At 27.4% G+C, this 23,515-nt stretch overlaps 1 protein-coding gene across 1 annotated transcript; it reads right to left on the bottom strand.

The window, feature by feature from the left end:
• Nucleotides 1-1,920: 1,920 nt before the first annotated feature.
• Nucleotides 1,921-22,014, bottom strand: LOC129978380 (cytochrome P450 2F3-like). Its single transcript, XM_056090629.1, has 7 exons — nucleotides 21,892-22,014; nucleotides 16,930-17,303; nucleotides 15,330-15,663; nucleotides 11,725-11,924; nucleotides 6,476-6,739; nucleotides 5,051-5,224; nucleotides 1,921-4,168 (listed from the first exon to the last, which is right to left on the bottom strand). The coding sequence occupies exons 2-7, from the start codon at nucleotides 17,276-17,278 to the stop codon at nucleotides 3,996-3,998; spliced, it is 1,494 nt and encodes a 497-aa protein (XP_055946604.1). The 5' UTR covers nucleotides 17,279-17,303; nucleotides 21,892-22,014; the 3' UTR covers nucleotides 1,921-3,995.
• Nucleotides 22,015-23,515: the final 1,501 nt, after the last annotated feature.

The raw sequence follows: 23,515 nt of genomic DNA, 5'->3' as shown, positions 1-23,515 counted from the left end.
GGGAAAAGGTATGGTAGTCATAAACTCTTTTCTTGATTATAAGAAAACTATTACGAAAATATTATTAAATTAATACTGCAAAAATTTTGTCATGGAATAATCGTATCCTTAATTTCTTTAGTTGAATAGCATTATTAATGCTGAAATTGTGATTTCGCATTCGATTATTATCAAAGTGGCATCAAAGAAAAAACTTTTCAATGTGTGTTATGCCCATTCCTGTTCAATATCAATTGCAGTATTTTCCTAGAAATGTTGAAATCTCAATACTTTAATCAATATGATAAAAAATAATTTACAAAGCTGATTAGAGCAGCGGAATTAAACTTAATATCCAAATACAATTACAACGCATAAATTTAATCTTCGCTTATCATGAATGCTTTCACTTCTGTTGTCTGAAGTAGTTTTCCTTTCCTTTTAAAGCCTATTTGACCGTTATAGCTCGAGTGTTGTGGGAGAAAAGAGGAAAGGAAATGGAAAAAATAATAAAAACAAGCGAGCGGTTGAGAGCTTGTCCTTGACTCTTTCCCTCGTGCATTTTTACTTTATTTCTTTTGCCAGCTCATTCTCTCGAGAGGATTACTTCCACGTGTAATGTAGAGGAAGAAATGAAAGTGAACAGAACTACTACTGCGAATCTTCAAGGCAAATGGGATTGGCACGTGTTACCGGTAAATTATCAATATACAGCTAGGAGCGTAGGCATTTTATTAATATTTGAGGCAAAATATGATACACATTTTATAACTATCAGATAGATCACATTTACAAATGCTTATCAAAACATTCAAAGTAGCTATTAATGGCATTGATCTCATTTTGCAACGTCCAGATGTAGAATTGGCTAAAGATAGAGGTGCCATTTTATATTTAAAATAATCGGTCAAATAAAAGAATTATTCTCTCAGCTAAAATTATTGGTATAATTTCTACATTTTTTTTTTCGTATGAAAATTTACATTTAACAGATATGTTTTCAATGGCTTCCTGTTTGTTCTCCTCATTTTTAAGAAAATTCTCGAAACTATTTCAAGTATATTTACTCTGGAGGAGAAAAAAATACGAACCTCACTTACCTCAACACTGATTTAATTTCCTAATTTTTATTACATATGAATGCTCATGACCCTTAGATATATTATTAGTGGTCAACTGTCCCATAGCCTTATGCTCGTTTACTTATTATTTTCTTTATTACTTACTATTTTATTGATAAACTTTATTTATATTCTTAAGTCACAAAAATATTATTTCACTGTATATTCTTTACAGGAGAAAAACCTAGTCAAAGTCCTCCAGTTCCAACCACTGGTTTGATTTCGCCAATTTTTAATTCATATGCAAATTTTATGGTTCTGTACATGTCATTAATGGTCGCCTATCTTTCTTCCCCTTTTCCAAGTATTGTTTTATTGCACATTTACTATGGTAAAAAAAAAAAAAACTATCACCTAGCGCCAATTACCGTGCCGATTTCTTTAATTTTTATTTCATTAGAAAGCTCGTTATATCTAGCTACCTTATCAATATTTTCTGGCAGCCGTTGTTTTCGAAAGCTTTCGTAAAATAAAACCTTGACAGAGCCCTAGTGCCAACAGCGAGGTCGATTTTGTCACTTTGGATACATATCTAACCAGTCACAAGTTCACCAGTTAAAAGCTTAATATCAAATAATAATTACTTTTGATATTTTATGATATAGTTCAAAGTTAGTTGGTATTATTAAATTAATGTTATTATTGTGGTAGTAGAACAGCTGACTGCCAAAAGTGGCTAGTTGAACATTATTTTGAATAGAATTTCAACATCAAAACTCACCTAACAGATAAATAAATAGAGCAGAGTTTAATAACAAAAGTCACATTAGTATATACCGGTGGTTATAAATGACGAACTACAAGTAAGTAAGAAACGACGAAAGTTCTTAAATTTTATTATAATACATAGAATCAAAATTTATTAACATTGATACAAATACAGCCATAGAAAATAACAATTTAAATAATAAAAAAATGAGTTTTCTCAAGCAAACATCTATAAATTTTTAAAAACATAAATTTAAGCAAAATTCTATTAAATAAATAAATTTGAAAACACTACAAATTGCAATTAATAAGAAATTATAGCATCTGGCAGAATGTGTGAAATGACTCAAATGGATCAAAATTGAATATCGAAATTTTTATAATAAAACCTCATATTATTTAAAATTTTATTCCAAAGCAGACTTTCAACAGCATATTGAACGCATTCACTTTTTGAAACATTAAAATTATGAAATACTACAATCCATTTAAATTTAAAATCAATATGTTGTAGTATAAAACATATTGATTTTAAAAAAGTGAATGCGTTCATTTTAAGTATTATTTCAAAATCACAATGTAAGTTAGTGATCAGTAAATATTTGTCTCAATCTGCCCACAAACACCACTGACGCGTGCGAACTAAAATTATTTTAATAAAGCAACTAAACACATTTAATAAGCAATTTTTAGGAATCTAAATCTTTTAAACCTCATCCTAATAGCCGTTAATGTAACCAGACATACAGATGTAGCATTTGTAAAAGTACAGAGATTCTGATAATTATTGATCATTTATTAGAAATGCATAAGCTTCTTTTATTGTGATTAAAATAACTAAAATAAATTCAATTCAAAATAAATTTGTTTAAATTAGAATTGCTTATATTTTTAATATTAGCAAAAATCAACATTGGGTATGTTTAAATTAAAAAAATATCTTAAATTTGTAAACAATTTTTCAAAAATTTCTATATTGTAATTATTTTTGTTATACATTTAAAAGGATACGATACTATTATTGTATCACTACATTTAAACGAATAAAATGAGGTTACTTCAAAGTAATAGTATTAAAAAAATGTCGTTTTTTATTTGTGTATGTGTTTGTTGTCGATTCGACCCTCTGTATTTGGAAAGGTCTTGTACTGATGCTTACATGTACGATGGCTTCTCGGAAGTGCTATATTCATCATCATGATTTTAAATATAAGTTAATAAATTTATATTATACTTAACTGTGTAATGAGTCTACTGAGCCGATTTATAAGAGCTTTTGATGCAATAATTCTAAAAGCACACATTTCTAATTGTATAGTTTCCAAGTGAATTAGTAGCAAGATTCCTCAAGCTAAAATTATATTCTAATTGGTTTGTGTCCTTGTTCAGATTATTTATAAATTCGAAAGAATTATGCTGCGAAATTACGTACTTCGTGGAATAGTGTACATAGTACATTTAAATATATTATATTTTTCAAATTTATTTTAACTCTTCCAATAGCATCAAATCCAATAGTAACGCCATTCAATAGTATCAAATATATAAGAAATCAGGAATATAAGACAGAAAGGAGGCAGACCACATTGTATTAACTCTTTGATTACTAATGGAACATAAGCATATCGCTAACCTTTCTATAATCGTTAAAATAGTTCTTTAAAAAAAAACTAGATTTTTTTAGGGGGAGATGTTATTTGATCATTCATAATCCAACTCTAAATTAAAAATTATTTGAAAAAAAAATCGAACAAACTTATCTTATTCAGAACCAATTCTCTTCACTTGTGTACATATTAAAGAGAAAAAGATTTTTTTAAATAAAATTTATAACTTAAAGATTTTAGCACTAAATAATGACTAGCAAAGATTATTATGTTAAAGAAATAAAAGATATCTAACATATCGGCGAACTATAAGCTCAGTCTTAAAGTATCTTCAGTATGAATTCAAATTAATCATTGTCCTGCAAATCGATAAAATAAGGAAGAAAGTGATTTTAAATGTTAAATTAACCAACGAAAGAAAAGATTTAAAATGTCTGCAGTAGAGATCATATTCTCATTGTTTCGTGGCAATGAATACTTCCGCAGTCTTTACATGCGATTGAAAACTAAATCATGCATTACTGCATCTACAGAATTTCAGGAATTATAAAAATAAATTATTCCAAGTTCTACAAATGTCTCATTTACTGTTCCTTGGACGAGCAACGAGAAGCAATTTTCCAGTTATCAGATCTTCAAATGTAGTTGTCTTTACTCCTTTGGGGAGAGCAAGCTCAAAATTCTTAATGATTGTAGTCAGAAACAAGAAAATTTGCATCATAGTGAAACCCTCTCCTATGCAGGATCGTTTTCCTGAAAGTAAAAGAAAAAAATATTCTAAGGGGGAAAAATGATTGTCATCTAAAATAACAGAGACAATATTTAAACATGTTGGAAGTTATATTTGTAAAACTAAGATAATTATCCAGTTTTAAATTAGATTAGTTTCTATTCTATAGCAGAGGAATATATAAATATTTTGCGGCACTAGATAGTACATTATAATGTCTCTCCATTTTAGTTTCCCATTTCAACACATTATTAACTTAATTCACATGTTGTTTTAATTTCTTTATTTCAATAATTTTATACAAATGCATTTATTTATTATATGGACACCTATTTTTATTTTATAATATGCATACAATTTATCTATGTAATAAAAATAATGCATTGATTACTATGACTCATGTCTGAGTGGTATCCATGTTTGCATCAAATACGATTGAACTGCATGCTAATGTATATTATATATAGTAAGTACTAAGTGAACAGAATAAAACAGACTGGTACCATATTATTTAAATATGATAAAGTGTTGATACTATTCTTATATTTTATAATTCATAGAATTTGAATTTTTCAAATTTTATTTTGTTGCTTCCAGGAAGAGAAAATAAAGCGAACTTTAAAACTTCAATGAGTCTTTTTGTCCTCGAAACTGCATTCTGCTTCAAACAAAATAATGCATTGCATGCATATATATAATATTTTCGTAATCGTACACGCACGCACACACACACACACACACACACACACACACACACACACACACACACACACACACACACACACACACACACACACACACACACACACACACCACATATATATATAAATGTATTTCTTGAAGAAATGCATTAAAAAGGGTTATAAAGTAATAAAAATCTTTTTAAAATTTTAATAAAAACTTACCAACTCCAAACGTGATAGGAAGTTCTGGTCGCTTCTTTGCATCTTTAAGAACGTATCGAGACGGATTGAATTTTTCAGGCTCCTCATAGACTTCAGGATCATAATGTGATGAATAAATCTGCACCACAGTTATTGCTCCTTTTGGTATCCGATAGCCACGTAAATTTGTTTCCTCTTAAATAGGAATAACATAATTAATATTTTTAAAGTAATATAATGTTTATGTATAAATATGTATTTTGAAAAAAAAGTGTTACGAGGAAATCAGATATATTTAATCTTTTAGTGACTAAATAACATATTTGAACTATTACGCAATAACAACTAAAAATATGGTATAGAGGAGTAAAATAATAATAATATAATTGTAAAATTTGTGTTTGTTATATCATAAAAATGAATATGTAACACAATTTATATCAATTTATTTAACATCATTTGATTAACAACTATAGTTTATGTACCCAATTTGACGCTGTTTTATTCGGAAGTAAGAAGAATGTGCATTTCGAAATAAAGTGTCGCGAGAAAAATCGGCTATACTTGGTATTTTAATAACAAAATAACACATTTGAAACATCATGTAATAACAACTAAAAATATGGCATAAAAGCGTAAAACAATAACAACAGTATTCAATATGTGTAACAGTATACAACAGTAACAATATATGTTTGCCATAACATAAAAATGAATGTACAAAAAATACAATTTATATCAATTTATTTAACACCATTTAATTAACAGGTACGGTTTATTTAATCAATTTGGCGCTACTTTATTCTACATTCATTTTTATGTTATGGTAAACACATATTGCTACTGAGGAAAATATGCACATCACATCCTAGGACAGCGTAGTTAGTGTATAATGGAATTTAAGATTTTTTTTTTAAATTCTATTTTTATTTTATTTTATGCTAGGAATGAAATACCGATTTTCTTTCAAAATATTAAATTATATTCAATATTTCTGTAACGCTGAATACATTTTAAAGGAAAAATTTTAGGATTTGGATAACATTTCATGCTATGGAGCTTGTAATTACTTGAAGACTTACTAATAATTTTAATGCTTTAGATAAACACAATTTCTAAAGACAGAATAATTCTAATGAATAATGCAAGCGGAAACAAATAAAAATGCTTTTGATTCTTTGATTTAACTAGCCGAAATATTTTTTAGTGTACTTAAGATTTCGATAGAAGGTATTGATATAAATATCTGCTTTGTCGTAAATAAATCCTCAAAATTTAAGACATTTTTGGGAATATATCGTCCCGTATTTCTGTTTAAGTTTTAGAAAGAAGGTAAAAGCATACTGTATGGTTTTTTTACCTTCCAATAATACATACTGGAAGGCAAATTGTATGTATTACTTACTGTATGGTATGTTTACCAGTAATATATATATATATACTTACTGGTGCACTCTAAACTGGGAGAATATGCAAAGAAATCTGATGTTCTCAGGGCTTCTAAAATGAAGGCATTAGTGTATGTCAGTTTATTTTTATCCTCGATGGTTGGTTGTCTATCTGTTCCAACTATATCTACGATTTCTTCATATACTTTTGTCTGTTCCTCTGGGTGATCAAGTAAAATCTTGATGATAAGGCAAACGAAGGCAGCTACAGCCAGCACTCCATCCCCAACAATTTGTTTTAAAGTAGACATTAAAGCTTTGTCTAAAATAAACAATATATGTGTCTCGTAAGTGAATACTGAACTACAAAAAATGGATAAAATTTTAAAACATATATGCAACACGTGATGAAAGAAATCTAATATTTAAAGGCACTTACAAAAAATTACTAGATATATAATTTATTATCAAGAAATTTTTTCACAAATAACTATTACATCATCAGATATTAAGCACCGGGAATTAAGTAACTTTTTGATTTCTAATGAAGAATTTTGCATCAGAAAAAAAAATAATAATAAGTTCCAGCAAAATTTCTTGTTCTAATAAAATTTGGAATGGAAACGACAGGAAAAACCAAATTATTAAATTTTAAGTGTAATCATTTGATTTATTAAAGGAAAAATGGTAACTAAAATTACCTAGAGGGCCGAAAATGGCATACACACTTGTTTGGAAAAAAATTGAAGCAAAAATATCTATTTAAAGTAGATACACAATATAGCTTCCGGGGTTCACTTTTGTGTACTTTGTGTTTCACTTTTGTGTCCTTTACTTCACTAGGCACAGACTAAATTTGCCATTTATATTCAAAATCATGATATTTTTGAGCCATTGAAGTTTATAGAATGGGTTATTGGTTCGAATGTCATCCTCATCTTGGGCGAAAATTCAATCCCAAACTGTAATGTTGCTACTAAAGTTAACATTCAAATAACATTAAATATCATCATATCAATGAAAAAAATATGATCATAAAAACGTAAACATAGGAATTTCATAATTATTGATAAGGTACAAGGTTAATTTTTGGAATTTCATAAAATATTTAAAATGGGAATTAACTGTCTAAGATGACGTGGGCCAGACTTATCCTGGTTATCAGACCAATGTTTAAAATAAATAGATCCTCACCTTATTAATTTTAGTATAGCTTTAAGACTGATTGTTGATCTAACATTCAATATTGTACAACTCTGAATGAAAAACATATCTTCACTAATGTCCTTGCAACTTTAATAACAATTAAATTAAATTCACGTGGACCGAAAAGCTCTTTCATTAATTAATTAGCTATCTTTGAGGTACTGAAAATTTACTAGCCATACTGTACAAAACTATCCTTTTAAATATTTCGAAATAGTGTATATATTTTAGTTCCTGCTTTAGTCCTTCGGATTTAATAGTTTTCATTTTCGTTTCCAAATCTGATCGCATGATTTTCTATAAAGTTATTCGTATGTAATATATTTACGTGTTTTGTAGAATATATCTTTTGTTATGGTAAAATAGCTGCAAAATTAAATATATGATCATAAAAACGGATAGAAAAATCTACCTCTCTTTTTTTGAGTTGCTCTACTTCTGAAATAATATTTATATTTTCTGAAATATTATTAATTGCTGCTATCACCTTATTCTCTCTTTTTTTAGACTAACAGTAGAGGTCAGAATAAAAAAATTAATTTCATATTTCATTGTATTATTTCACTATATCTAATCCTTTACAAAATTCACAATTGCCCGGTATCCTGTACACAATTTTAAAGATGAGCAAACGTTCGGTGTTTGGAAATATTGTAATAATTAAGGGAATGTAATGAAACAAATAAGAATCTGAGCAATCAAATTTTATTACACGTCATTAAAACAATTAACAACCCGAACAATTACTTTTGACAAAGTATCATTATCCTAATATTTTATAATTGAAAGAATTTATATATTGTTTAAAATTTATTTACATTCGAATTCAGAAATATGTTAAGAAATTTTTTTAATAAACCACTTAAGCTCAGTATTATTAACACTTACTTAAGCAGATTGTAGGAGCGAGGATAGAACATAAAACCTTACGGTTCGCAGTCCAGTAACAAAGCCACTAGACATAAAGTGTACACTCCTTTCCGGAGGTTGTTATCTGGCTTATGAACTATTCACTACAAATGTTTGCCACACATTAGTCTACACAATGGCAGCTGCCTAGTCTGCTTAGTAATACAATCTCCGGTGAGGAAAAAAAATAATATACGGAAAAGAAACATTTAGTTTTAAATCTGCATTCTAAAGCAAAAGAGAAAATCGTAAGAAAGAGATGATCAATGAAATATAAAATTATTTAAATGTGACTTTCATATTTTATATACCTTTGTAGGTATTTTGTGGCACGTCTCAAATATGAAACTATTAAATACACCTGCTTTATTCGTTCATCATATTATACAGGAAATAATAATCTTAGTGTAAATTAGTGAAAAAGAATGACGAATATATTGTAACTAATTATATTAGGCTTAAGGTTCTTTAAGGAAATTTCAAATTATTTCCAAAAACACAGACCTTATAAAAATATTATTTTATTTTTATTTTTGAGTCTCACTCAATTTTTATTTTTGAGTCACTCGCTATTTTTCTAATTTTGGTATCTCAGAAACACAACATTTTTATTCTAAGAATGTGTTTCATTGTCACGTTTTGTGTCACTGTGTTGTCACTGCCAAGAATGTCATTGATAGTTTATACTCTATCTGTTGCAATGCAATGTATTTAGCTGATTTTGAATTCTGTGTTTTGAATGATATTTAAATTTTTATTGTAGAAATTCAAATGTAACCGAACTGAATTTTCCTTTTTTTATAGTATTTTGTAAAATAAATAAAAATTCCTTTGTATTGATATGTTTCATACGGAACATCAGATTGTTCATTGTATTTATATTGTGTGTGTATATGCATGCATACATACAAAAAAATTTTCACTTTCATATTTACAGGAAAGAATTATTTCTTTTTATTATTATTTCTAAAATCTTCTCTTTGTAACCTTGTTTTTTTATTATTAAACTTTCAACAGGGAATAGATTTTTTTTTCAGATTTCATCTTGTTATTTGAGAAAACAAGTACATACAAATGAAATAATAGATTATACAACAAATTACTATTATACAAATTTAAAAAAAAGACATATGCGCTGTAAAATAAAAGTGGAAGTAAAATACTCTTCCAAATTAATGCAATTCTATTTATTGTTATAATTTTTAATATCAGCAAGAGCGCATGATTGAATAGAACAACATAAATTAATAGAACAATTAAATTCATTTTAATTTCCTCATAACAATAAAAACATTGTTGCACATTATGCATAAAATTAAATTTTAAAATATTAAAATTTCTTGTTTGCTTTTTAATTAACATGCATATTTTAATTGAATTTTGGACTTGACTGTCTTTTCTTTAATATACCAAATTTCATCAAGAATGAAAGGGGAAAAAAAATGTAAATTTGTTTAATACAAACAGTTAGTTATTTTTAGATATTTGGTACGTTGGTATTATTTTTTACTCATATCTTTGTATTATGAGATATTTAACATTCTATATTTATGGTTCAGAGAGTATTTTTTAAATTCGTTTTTGTTTCTAAAAGGTATACCTTTATACAAGATCTGAGTCATAGGAGATCTAGAAATAGATATGCATAGCAGTGTTAACTAAATTATATTAGAAGAGCTATGGCAAAATCAAAATTTTAATGGTTTATATGGATAACCACTAACCACTTGTGTTCAATGAATTATGTTCAAACCTCATAATATAGAACAAATTTCTATGAAGAACATTTTATGATTCTTTTATACTGATGATTATTAACGATGTGTTTCTCATTTGAATTAAAGAAAAATTTAAAAACGTTTGGAAGGTGCATTTATTTCACAACAAAATAAATATATATAATACAAAAAAAAATCAGTTGCGTCAATAAATGCATTTAAGAAGAATTTACAAAATCGAAATATTTACACAATTATAATATTTATACAGCATAATATTGTAGTGAATAACTTATAAGCCAGTTAACAACTATGCTACGCGAACAATTGCTTTGGTATTTTGGTCATGTTACTGGACCTCGGAAGATGAACCTTCAATCTTCGTACAGCTGTTTTGGCGGCATCTACCCACAGCAAATCAAAGTCATCAGACTCACTTGACGCAGCAACACAAAAAGGCCGCAGCAACCCAAAGTCGTCAGACTCACTTGACGCACACACGCTCGCCATAACGCTAGGTGCTACTCAAATGGGTACAGGCGCATTAGAATCAACAGCTAATACATCACCACTCAACAACCATATCGTTCGTCTCACTTCCGACTCACTTGAGGGAGAGTCTGTAGTGAATAGCTTATAAGCCAATTAACAACTACGCTACACGAGCAATTGCTTTGGTATCATGGTCATGTTCCTGAACTGCGAACCATAAGGTTCCAGGTTCTAGCCTCATGCATCCCAATCCACCAAAATATTATCATCATGTATTATTATATGTATATTTTTAAGTTGTTATTTTATAAAATAGTTTTGACACACTAGTATTTAAAATAAATATTTTAAATACTAGTGAATAAGTTGCACCATTTTCCGACCAAGACTGATCGAAGTATAAAGTTTTAAATATCTTAGATCAATAAATGGTTATATATAGTGCCTAAATGTTGTTTAAGTATGTTGATTGACGAATTATCAACAAGGCAAATTTCAAACTGACATTGCTCGAACAGTTTTCAGTGTTAAAGAGAGGGCTTTTGTTATTCAACATGTTAAAGTATGATAAGTATTTTATTAGATATGATTAATAGCATAAGAAAACAACATAAAAATGCAGATATAATATTTTTTCATAAAAGCATTTATTGACTAAAACAATACAAAGTTATTTCCTTATTTCAATTTGAGCATTTTCTCAATAGGAGGCATATGTCCATATCTAAATATTTCTAAATTAGCTAATGGAACAAAACTAGAAATGATATCTTAATATATATTTAATATATAAGATATATATAATATATCTAAGAAAAACTGTAAACAAAACATTTAAATATAACATTTTCTGAACAGAAAAATATGTTATTATGTAATGTTTCAAGTTAAAGTTAGGCCTGAATTACACTATATATGTTATTAAAAATCAGATGTTAAGACTTTCAGCAATTAATGATGAAGAATTTAGAAATTTGATTACCTGTGAAATATCGAGCTGTTGGATCACCTTTGCTTCGTCTCGCATCCCTTTCTTTAAAATAGTCGTCGATGATGTCACGAATGTTCTCTTCATTATAGGTGGACTTATGCACATCTATAACTTTATACAAAATTTTTTCCATTTTTTGGTCATTAATCATCGCTGTTTGGAATCCTTTCAAAAATGGAAAAACAAAATACCTGAAAAAAATGAGGCACTAAAATATAATAGTATTTATATAGTATTTTCTAGATAGTATTTATACAGTATTTCTGGGTATCAATAATGATATAATCTTGGTAGTATAAAAATAATCATTGATCAAACTTCTAATTTATTAAGTAATATCATAAAATTTAAATGTACTATAGAGATGTATTTATTTATTATAATAATCTTTTATTTAGTATAAATAATTAAGTTTTTCCATAATCAATGAAAAACTGAATCATGTGTTTTTAAGGCAATTATTCATTAACCAAATGGATAAAAAAAGAATTAAATATTTTAGTTGACTCGCAAATACACCCCACAGAAGTAATTATTTATTATAATAATCCAATGTAAATAGCGTTGAGTTAAAAAAAAATAATGTATGCAAAATTAATTTTTTCACATTTAGAAAATCAGGTAGTCCGTAATGATATTAGTTGGCAGTCCAGTTTCGGCAGGCTGAGACAGGGCAGCAGGCAAATCGATAAAAAATAGATAAATAAATAATAATTTTTTCTCTAGCAAATACACAAATAATATGAATGAATGAGAACCCAATATCTTCTTCAATAATATGCACACAAATGTAAATGCAGAGCAGTTTGGAATACTGATAGATAAATAAAAACAAATACATATTCACAAAAGTTATTAAAATAAAAAAAAAATATTAGACTTAAATAAGCCATTAACCTGTTAAAAATATTTTGAAATGGGAAATAAAATTGTTCACATTACAGTGGGTAGTGTAGGGAAGTGGCATTTGAAATACAATAAGTTTTTTTTTCACCCTGTTGCAATACTAAGTGGCTTTGCAAGAGTACACTGATTCCAAGAATGTTATTACTTTTGTTTCCGATAAAGTGGTTGGTTCTCGTCACCCGGTGGGTAAAGAAATGGTGAGGGTCGGCTACCTCCTATAGATGACGGGGCGTACTTCCCACAGGAAGGGTTGGACCTGCAGGTAATGGACCTTAGAACGCAATCATAGTTTCTGCTAATGTTGCTGTCACGAAGGTCTGGTCATCCAGATTTATCTGTGTGGCTTCGGGTGGATTGGAGTAACCAATTAAGGTTACTTCCTGGTCACTACGGCTGTAGCAGTTTATGAAAAGAGGGGGCACAATAATGTGCACTCACTAGGATCACAAAACACATAAATCCACCACTGATATTCAAGCCTATTTTTGATTTTTTTTTACAATTATAAAATTGGGTATTATGATAGCTATATTAAAATAATGGACAATGGTAGAAATAATCTACGAAATGTGGAAAAAATATTATATTCCAGAGAGTATACTATTAAAATAATGGACGGTAGATAAATAATCTACGAAATTTGGAAAAAAAAAAAGAATGCCATCCAGAGTGTTTTATTATCTGTTTTTTCATATATTCTCATAATAAGTGTTTTCTTTTCTCATGTATTAAAAAGGAATTTAAAAAAATGTATTTTAAATGAATTTGAATTTTTTTTCTTTGCAAACAGAAAGACAGATTCTTTCACAAACAAAATATCGGGAAGAAAAATTGATTTCAGAAAATAATTTGATACATTTCAAAATGTGAAAAAACCCCCCAGAAAGACGCACATTTTCGCATCAAATGCAAAGGTAGTAATAACATAAATACAATAGAATAAACTTAAATTTATACATGATGAAGCTCTTGGAACTTTCTTAAATGGATAATTTTACACAAAAATACTATTCAATATTTATTAGTTTAAAGAAAATAAATGAACTGATTGAAATAAATTAATAAAGAAATTGGAAAATTTTGTTATAAATTTATAATTTGGTTGTTAAGACTGCTTACTCCATTCGTCTAATTCGCTCAGATTTTGAGATTTTGTATTCATATGTACAAGTTACTAGATATAAAATGATAAACTGTTTCCAAAAATTATTTTTTTTAAGAAAGAGATTTATTAAAATTTCGAGACCGAATATTTTAATGTTTACAGTAATTTTCTTCTGATTAATATAGTATATATATGAGAAAGTAAGAAGTATTTGAAATGTAGAACGTGTCTACGTGTATTCATTAAAAATTATCGAACTTTTTTATGTGTTTGTCTTCATATATTAATTATTTTTAATTTTTATTATAGTACATAATTTTTTATTGCTTCCTTGTACTTTTCAAATGCTAAATTCCATCCAACTAGAAAAGAAACAAAATGAGGCTTTCATTCATAGACAGAAATGAATGTTCATTGCTAAGAAAAAAATGAATCAATTGCTCTCTCAGTCGGGTAAGAACAAATATGTAGTAGTGGGCGTGTTTTCTCAACGCCATTCTTTGTTCTGGAACAATCGATCCTGCTGCTTGCCATTTTCCTGCCCACGGAATTAAAATAAACACAACAGAAAATACTTAGAGGCTTGTATTACATGGAAACACTGAACATTAGAAAATGAAATCACTAGACACACTGTCTAAAAGAATTATTTTTATTCATTTATCTTAGTAATAGTACAAGGTTTAAGATTAAACACTGTAAGTAAAGCAGTTGATACAAGAAGTCCGTTTACTGATTTTTTTTTTCTTCTTTCATTTTTCTTGTAAGTAGCATACAATTAAGAAATACTGCAATAGCCAAAAAATTCAATCTCGACATTTTGAAGATCTCAACATTGTAATCTCCGAGAATTTCAAAAAAAAAAAAAAAAAAAAAAATGTTTTTAATGTGTGTTGTGAACACGACAAGTGAATTTTAGTGTGGGATTTTATCATTAGAATAGTTGATTTCTACCAAATTTTGAATGATTTCTGTGTGCGAATTGAGAATCTTATTCATGGGTATGTGAACACGATAACAGAAAAACCGAAAACACTAATCAGATAAAATTTAATAAGGTGAGTTAATAGTCATTGGAGGCGAATTTTACAGCACCAGATTTAGCTTCTGATTACAGTAACCAGCAGATTTCAAGGGATTCTATTTAAAATGTTTAAAAAATGTTTTAAAAAAATTGCATTTGTATTGAAATTTCAAAATGTGCGATATAAAAAAAGCAAAAAGTATAAATGCTTGATATATTGGAATCCCATGGTCCATGTGAATTTTCATATACGGTAGATGAAAGTAGGCTGGAATCCCTGCAGTTTGATGTAAAATGTTAAGCTTTTATTGTAAAACTTATCAAGAGGGGGATACTTTTGTAAATTTAACTCATTATAAGCCGATAACGATTTCAATAAATAGATAATACACAGTCTTTCGCATTTTTAAAAATATAAGACTCGCTTCTGACATTCTTCAGCAACTATTATGTTTATTTCGCTAACGTGAAAAATATTGAAAATGGTTTAAACAAATAGAACAATAATTTAATTTTCAATAAAATACTAGAGAGGGAATTAAAAAAATTCAAACGTCTTACCGTGGGATATCACCCGTCAGAGTTAAATTCTTTGGTGTCTGGATCTGCATAATTGCTTCGTAAATTTCAATCAATTCCCGCATCTGTTCCTCCGACATTCCATTTTCACCAAAGAGCATTTGGCGAAGAATAGCGTTGCATTTTCTGTTCACTATTTCTATTATGTTGACCGGCTCTTCTTTCTTTTCCTTCAGGAACTCAACAGTTGATTTTATGGCTTCATACATAGAACCAGACAGGCTGTCCTTGACAGTAATGACACCACGTTCTTTCAAAGCTTGTAAAAAGAATTTTCTAAGCTCTTTCCATGGCTCTCCATTTAGAAAGCCGACACCTATTTAATCGAAATACAAGCTTTTAAAGCTTTTGAAATATAAATGCATGAAAAATAAAAATGAACCTTAAATAGGTACAAAATATCCAATTATGTGGTAGAATGCTGTCTTAATCGGAATAAATTGTAATACAAATGAAATTGAATTTCATTATCACTACAACAACCAAATTTGTAATTTTGTCATATTTAAGATTCTTATGATGAAACTTATATAGATAATTAATGTGATTTTTTTCCGAATTAAAAAATACCCATACGTGGCAATTTATTAGCTATTCACAACATTTATTTTGAAGCATTTTATATGACATATAATTCTGTGCCTGAATTGCATTTAAACTAATAAGTATTCTGAATTACTTATTCGAAGTTTTTCAACATCTTGGCGATAATTTGGCATTTTTTTCTACAAAATGACGCTCTCTGGTAGTAAGTAATACATTTTGCTAGCTAAAATTGTTACGGAATGGAATTTCTTTAAGACACATAAAAATATTAATATTTATTGAATGAACAATTATTATTATATTAATATTCATTCAAAATGTTAATATAATTGTTCATTTCTTTCATGGTGCTATAGCTGACTTTAAAAACACTTTGACGAAATAACTTTCAATATGTTATGTTCTATGCAAGGTCACAAATCTCTACAACAACCTCTACACTTTTGCATGATACGTATAATATCATATACATACTTATTATTTTCATCTTTATTACTAATAAAGATGAATTTACGTATATCTGTTGACACTATTCTATAGGACAGATCGTTTGTGTTCCTCAATATCTTGAGGAACACAAAAACGCACACTTCGGAACACAATTTTAATCAGAACTTTAATCAAAAATCAAGAACAAAATTTTTTCCTTATATTTACGGTACCTTCCAAAAATATTATTGCACAAAACATATTTCTACATTATTTTAAAATTTAAAAAGTTTTTTTTAATGATACCAATTTAAATATCATATAAACTTTTTCAGAATTTAAGCAGTTTTTAGAAATATTCGTACGGATTGTTTTCAACAATAAATTTTATAACTGAACTGAAATTCAAACCATTTTAATTGTTCTATAGAAAATTATGATTTGGGGAAATTAAACAACACAAATTCATCCAATAAAATACTTAAGAATTTTTCTACGTTTAAAAAACATGCTTAGATAGTGAGTTGCACTTTTGAATATGCAATGAATCAAAATTATAATTTACTTTATTACATTATAATTTTAAAATGGAAAATAATGTCTTTACCATCTCTGAAAACGTAAGATAGTAAATTGAAATCCGTGAATCGTCCACCAAAGCACTCTGCTTTTCCGATGTGAGCTTCACGAACAGCTTTGAAACTTCCTAAATTTATATACAGACGTCCAAAACTAGTAAAACTGAAAATATCACCATATTTTTTCTTAAAGGCTTCCATTTGTACATGCGCATCTTGGCTGTAAAGGAAAGGCCAATATCCAACATAAGGTAAACCTATGGGTCCTGGTGGTAGATCCCTGTTTTTGAGATTGTAGAATGCAACAGCAATCAGTACAGCAATCAAAGTTAGTGCCAGAGGCACGGGTGAAATGCTAGTGATTAACCCGACTATCATGCCGATTCCTTGAGAACGCAGATGCCTGTTCGAAAATAAAGCAAATAAAGTTACATAGAAGAAAAAATCAAATTAAACAATTTTGAAAGATATAATATCTACAGAAGAATTTTATTAAAGAAATTAGAGTGTCTTTATAATTAGGATACTTCCTTCAGTTTCCTATAAGTATTATATTAAAACATCGTCTATAAATCAAACTTATTACTTCCGAATTAAAACTATTTGTCACTTTTGTTTGTCTAAATCTCTTTCAATATTCGAGATCTTATGCGATCTTTAATTCATTCGAACGCTAAACTGCTGTAGAATAAAATATCTAGTTTTTTTTAAGATTTGCATTATATTATACACTACTGCCATGGGCAACCTACTGGCTAAACGGAAACATTAATTATATTTAATTTTAGTTAAATTGTTCAGATAAAACCTCATGTCACAATTCTATCAAATGATCAATTAAAGTCGTGTTATAATAATAATATAACACCTTGGAGATATAGATGCTTAAAGCTACCTGAGTCAATAACTAAATGGAATTTATGTATATCGTTTATTTTTAATATCTTCCAATTAAATAATATTCTCTATATACACTTAGTTATATATAACAAGGATATTAAATAAATTATCATCCTATCTTAAGTTTACTTTCCTATTCTTCTTGTATATTACATAGATATTAAACAGAACCCTTCTTTAACTTTCAGTAATGGAAGCAAATTAAAAGTTCATATTCACAAAAATCACATTGGGTAAACAATGAAAATGATTTCAGTTTCATTCACAATAATGAAAATACTGCTGTAAAATGTACTTAAAAATATGTTTAAAATTCATTAATTTTCCGCGATAACTTACAATGATATTACTGCACATTTGAAATTCATAAAATTACCTTTTTAATGATAACAATTTAATAGTTGTGCAAAATATTCATGATTTTTTTGGCAATTTTTTAAATACAATTTTTTGACTAGTTTCCATCGTGATGGACCAGAAATTCAATGCGTTTTCATTGTTTCATCAAATGTTTTGCCGTAATATTTTCTTCTACTAATGAATTCTGAGAAAGTAGGATTTGGTTTAATATCTATGCCGTTAACAAGGCGAATAAAGACGTGAATTTGCAATATCGGGAAAGTTAAAAGTTGGACGATGCAGACAGTTGCATTTAAAATATCGCTAAGATGTCTTGGGACTGGTCCCCATTAGTAAAATCCATGTACAAAATGAACAGAACAAATTATAAAGCTATAAAAATAACATAGTTTAAATGTCTGACATTTTGATGGGATCAAAAACCTAAAATTACATCAAAGCGATCTAAATGAAATTAAATGTAACCAATATTTCTGGTGAACCAGCTGGTCGCCAAAATTGTCTAGTTAATAATATGTCAAAATAAAAGCATTCGCTAATTCAGTGTAAAATTATTTGTTGTTATTAGTTCTGATTGAATGGATTAATTGTATATAACACATATATTTAATGCTGAATTAGAAAATACTTAAAATACTTTTTGGTGGGCGACAACTATGCATAATTATATTTAGAAATAATTCTGAAATGTTGAAAGCAACATTGGTCAACATGATGTTTAATCCTTAGCATAGTTACTCACATGGGCTGTTCGAATCTGGGTGATGCAGTCTATGCGTCATCCTGCTTTTCAAATCTATGCTTATCTAACTAGACAAAGCATGTTACATTTTATGATATAATAAGTTTAAGCGAGTGAATGGATAGATGGCATGTAATGTAACAATTATTCAATCTTAAAAGTATACAAAATACTTAAAACTCACAAAATAAAGATTACATTTGAAATGAATTTTTTTCTAGACAATAAACATATTTGTATTTAACCATTGTAAATTCTTATGAAAAGTAGTTTCACGAAATACTTTTTTTTGTTATTTTTTATTCCCAAAAAATTAAACAGTATTTACAAATTACAGAAGCTTATATAATTTTCTAACTTGCAAATATTACAAAAAACGAAACTAAATAAATTTATAGACGATATTAAATGAATAGCTCACAAATCAAGACAAAATATAAGAATTATTAAAGTTTTACAACTTTGAAATAATTCAAAATTAATAATAAAAATATATAAGAATTTATTAATTCATGAATAAAATCTATTCTGTGCATTCTTGCTAAAATCTTCAACACAACACATCAACTTTACACTGCATGCTTAACAAAAATGCTTTATAGCACTAACATTTGTTTTATAGCAAATGATAGTAATCCAATTTAAGCAAGTGATAGTAATCCAATTGTTTCCAGTTCAATTACAAAGAGTCAATATTTTTTATTTTCTTCTGGGAACATTTTTTTTTTTTTTTTGAAATTTGGCACAAAACAGTAATTTTACACCAAATAATTCGCCAAAACAGCAGAGAGAAACAATTCTTCGTTTGTGGGCATTTTTGAAATTGGCAATTATGAGTGTAATAGCCTGATTTTTTTTTAAAAAAATATATAAAAAAAGTCTAGAATCTGGAGAAAAATCTACTTGTTTTCTACCTTAAATGTTTGCAGAATTCGGCTTAAATTTTCTACTTAAATCTACCCTAAATTTTTGTAGAATTCGTGCATTCACGGCCCCAGTATTCAAGAGCTTAAATATATATAAATTAAAAAAAAAAAACTATATATTTTTCTAATTGCAGTAAAATTTGCAATTTATCGGTGCTTATTTGTCTTACTATTATATTCACTGGCGTTCGTCATGTCTATGTCCAAAAAGATAAATATAGGGAAAAAAAATGTTAAATTTCCGAGATAAAATTCATTTTGAAGTTTTTATGTATAATTAATAATATTTGATTATAAATTTGATAAAGTGACAATAATAATATGCAATATGATAAATAATTATGATAAAGTTTAAAAAAATATTCCATTAAAAATACAAACTACAAAGAAAAAAAAATTGTGCAAAACATGCATATTTTTCAACCAAATTCATTTCGAAAAATAATAAATTGATGTTTGTTTACGATACATTTTTTAGTTCCTTTTAAATTTTGAATATGATGCATATAAAGAATTTTTTAAATTTAGAATTTTTTTCTTTTTATTTTAAATTATTATTTACATTAAGTTCTTTATCATAAGTCTATTAAGCGGAAAAAATGTAAATGTACATTTATAAACACAAATGGAATGAAACAGTCAGCAATAATTTTTAATCTCAAGTTCTTCTTGAAAGAATTATGGGTGTTTATCTTTTGCAATACATTCCGATTTAGATGAAGCCTTAATACTCTTTATATTCATGAATTAGGAATATAAATCACATTTTAATTAACACAAATCTCAAATGAGAATGAAAACGGGAAAATGAATTGGTAAACGTATAAAATTCTTTTTTTAGGCCTGTTTTATCGATTTTTTTATCAGCAATGATGACGATAAAGTAGAGCAAACAAAGAAAGAAAAAAAGGTATCAACATTTCTAGAAATTTATTCCTGTATAGAAGATGAATGCATTTTTATGATTTTCAGCTAATGTGAAATAAAAATATTTTGTTATTTTATAAATTAGAATCTAAGTAGAAATAAACTTTCTGTTATCATTTATTTTAAGAAGACAATTTGACTGGGAATTTCCTAACTTCAGGATTGCTGATCAAAAAATTTTAAAGTAATAGCGAGAGCATGTAAAAGCTATCTATCCATTTCTCCTTCGTCATGCTATCTGCTCATATTTTGATAAATATTACAATGAAATGACAACAAAATGCAACGTTAAGGAATCAAAATTATGTCAAAACGAAAATTAATAACATATCAAAAATTAATAAATAATAAATAAATAAAAATAAAAACGAAATGAATGAGTAAACACAACAACATTATATACTGAAATACTTAAATAAAAAGTAATTTGTAAACTTGCAAATTACTTTTTCATTAACGTTTACATATACGTTAATGAAACTGAAAAAGTTGTTAGTAAAAAAATCTAAAAAATAATAAAATAAAAAATCTTCCATCCAAAATTAGCTCCAAAAGACAAAACAAAACAAAAAAACTGTTCATTATATTAGTAAGTTGTACACAAAGTTATAAGGTGATTTTAATAGAAAGCCGGCATAATACTTAAAAATTGAATTAAAACAATTTCCCATTTGTTATAAGAATTTATAAAACTTTGTTAAGTAATAGGAATAATCTGTCTCTCTTTTAAATTGAGCAACGTAATAAAAATAAGAATTTGATATTAATTATATGCAAATAATTAGCATTTTATGGATTATTACTTTCTTCTTTAGTATTTAAAAAATTCACATTAACCAAATGTTAAGATTTTCGGATTTATTATATAAGAACATTTTTTTTATTCTGCTATAATCAGTTTTTAGAATAATATTAAATAACATTCAACATTAACCAACAATAATTTTTTTTTTAGAATTTGTCAGATATTTTAAAACTGGATATTAAAATATCGACTAATTAAAATGATTTATTTTATAAAATAATAAAGGCGTTAACAAAATATTAATTAAATACAATTTATATTATTTATTTGAACAAGAAAATTTAATTAAGTCAGTTAAATTCAAATTAAAAGCAACTATTAATATACGTACTATAAATATCCGTTGTCTATCACTATCCAAACACCAAACTAACGATAACTGTTTTACTGCATTTCCACTGAAGCGTATCTAACAGTAACACTGACAGATGTGAACCACGTGTTTGTGGCGCTGTATACTAACATCCATTTGAATTATTTCTACAATTCTGTCTTTAGTTTCCAAAACATTGGAGAGATGGCGCCACTAAATGAGAATTAAAAGTTGGAAAAGAGGTTATGGCCACGCATGTTTTTCAAAATCCATAATAGTTGTAGGGTTGCCATATTTGGCTCTTTAGAGACAAATTTTGGAAAATTGTCCCTTTCTCAAAGCGTATGGCCTTGAAATTTTTATTTAATTTTTAATTCAGTTTGGTCTTTTTTCTATTTTGTTTTCATTTACAATTTTTAGAGCTATTATTTATAAACAGTTTTACTTTTTAAAACTAAGTTTTTGATGTTTTATTCTTCAAATGTATCACATGTAGATCAAATGAGTTCTAGTCAAATAATAAGCAGTTTCTCGGAAAATTTAAACTAAGTTTTTTTTCTTTCTTTTCCTAAAAATCTCACTTTTAGTCCAATGAAATGTGGTTTACAAGTGAAAAAAAAAAAAAAAAAAGGATCAGTTTTTTGATCAGATATGTTTTTACAATTTTTTCCTTCAGTTTAATCACAAACAACACCTTCAATTCGAAATAAAATTTATATAGAACTTGCCGAGCATATAAAATTCTTCGTAAATATATTCCATTCTAAATATAATATATTCTAATAATATAATGACATTAACTCGTGTTAAAATTTAATTATTTTTCTAATTTTCAAAAAAAAAACTTATTTTTTACAGTGCATGTTATCAAAGAAATGCTATAATTAAATATTTTATGCAAAAACATTTATTCTTATATGCATATGTATGTTATTTGTGAATGAGAACCAGAGCTTTAGTGTGGTTTGAAAGTTCTGAGGTGGTATCCCAGCTAAGATTGCACCCCGTTTAATTGACAACGGTTCAAACTTATGGTTCATATCAAAATATCTTAATTGTAATTCCTAAATAAGACATCAATCTAACTACACTAAATCAGTAGTAGACAAACTTAGCAAGTTCGCATCTGTTGTTTTTTTTTTCATTTCATTTGAATAAAGAAATGAAGGAGCAAAATATGAATTTACCACATTTGAAACTTGTCATCACTTCGTGTTTCAAATAACGTATCGATCTTCTATAAAATAAGTTAGTAATGTAAAAGAAATATAAGAAAACCAGCAAGTGTTTTCAAACTGTCTTCCTTGTAATTTTTAAATGAGACTTTAATCTTACTACATTAAATAAGTTTTAGAGCTAGTTCATATCTGTTTTCTTTTATTTGAATAAAGAAAGGTAAAAAACAAAATATGAATTTGTCACACTTGCCGCTTTTAAGAAGACATTATGTAGGTAATATTTATTGAAATGATGCCTTGATTATATATGACTTCATCAGTAATTTATGTCTAATGATTGTAAGAAATGAAATCTTTTAATTATGATGAGTGCCTGGCTTGGAAAAGAATGCTTTTCAAATAAACTATTTAAGAAGGGTGTAGTTGCTAAAGTTAAAGAAATAGACGTACATTAATAGTGAAAG

This window comes from Argiope bruennichi, chromosome 1 (genome assembly GCF_947563725.1).
Source record: "Argiope bruennichi chromosome 1, qqArgBrue1.1, whole genome shotgun sequence".
NCBI classification, from domain to species: domain Eukaryota; kingdom Metazoa; phylum Arthropoda; class Arachnida; order Araneae; family Araneidae; genus Argiope; species Argiope bruennichi.
This window is presented reverse-complemented; position numbering and strand designations above follow the sequence as displayed.

Bases quoted from the DNA above. Each gene is read 5' to 3' on its own strand.
- LOC129978380 (XM_056090629.1), bottom strand. From the start codon at position 17,278: ATGATAGTCGGGTTAATCACTAGCATTTCACCCGTGCCTCTGGCACTA. The intron at 15,664-16,929 runs GTAAAGACATTA...TCGATTAAATAG, and splicing joins ATCTTACGTTTTCAGAGATG to GTGTCGGCTTTCTAAATGGA. The intron at 6,740-11,724 runs GTAATCAAATTT...TGTTTATTTTAG, and splicing joins AACAGCTCGATATTTCACAG to ACAAAGCTTTAATGTCTACT.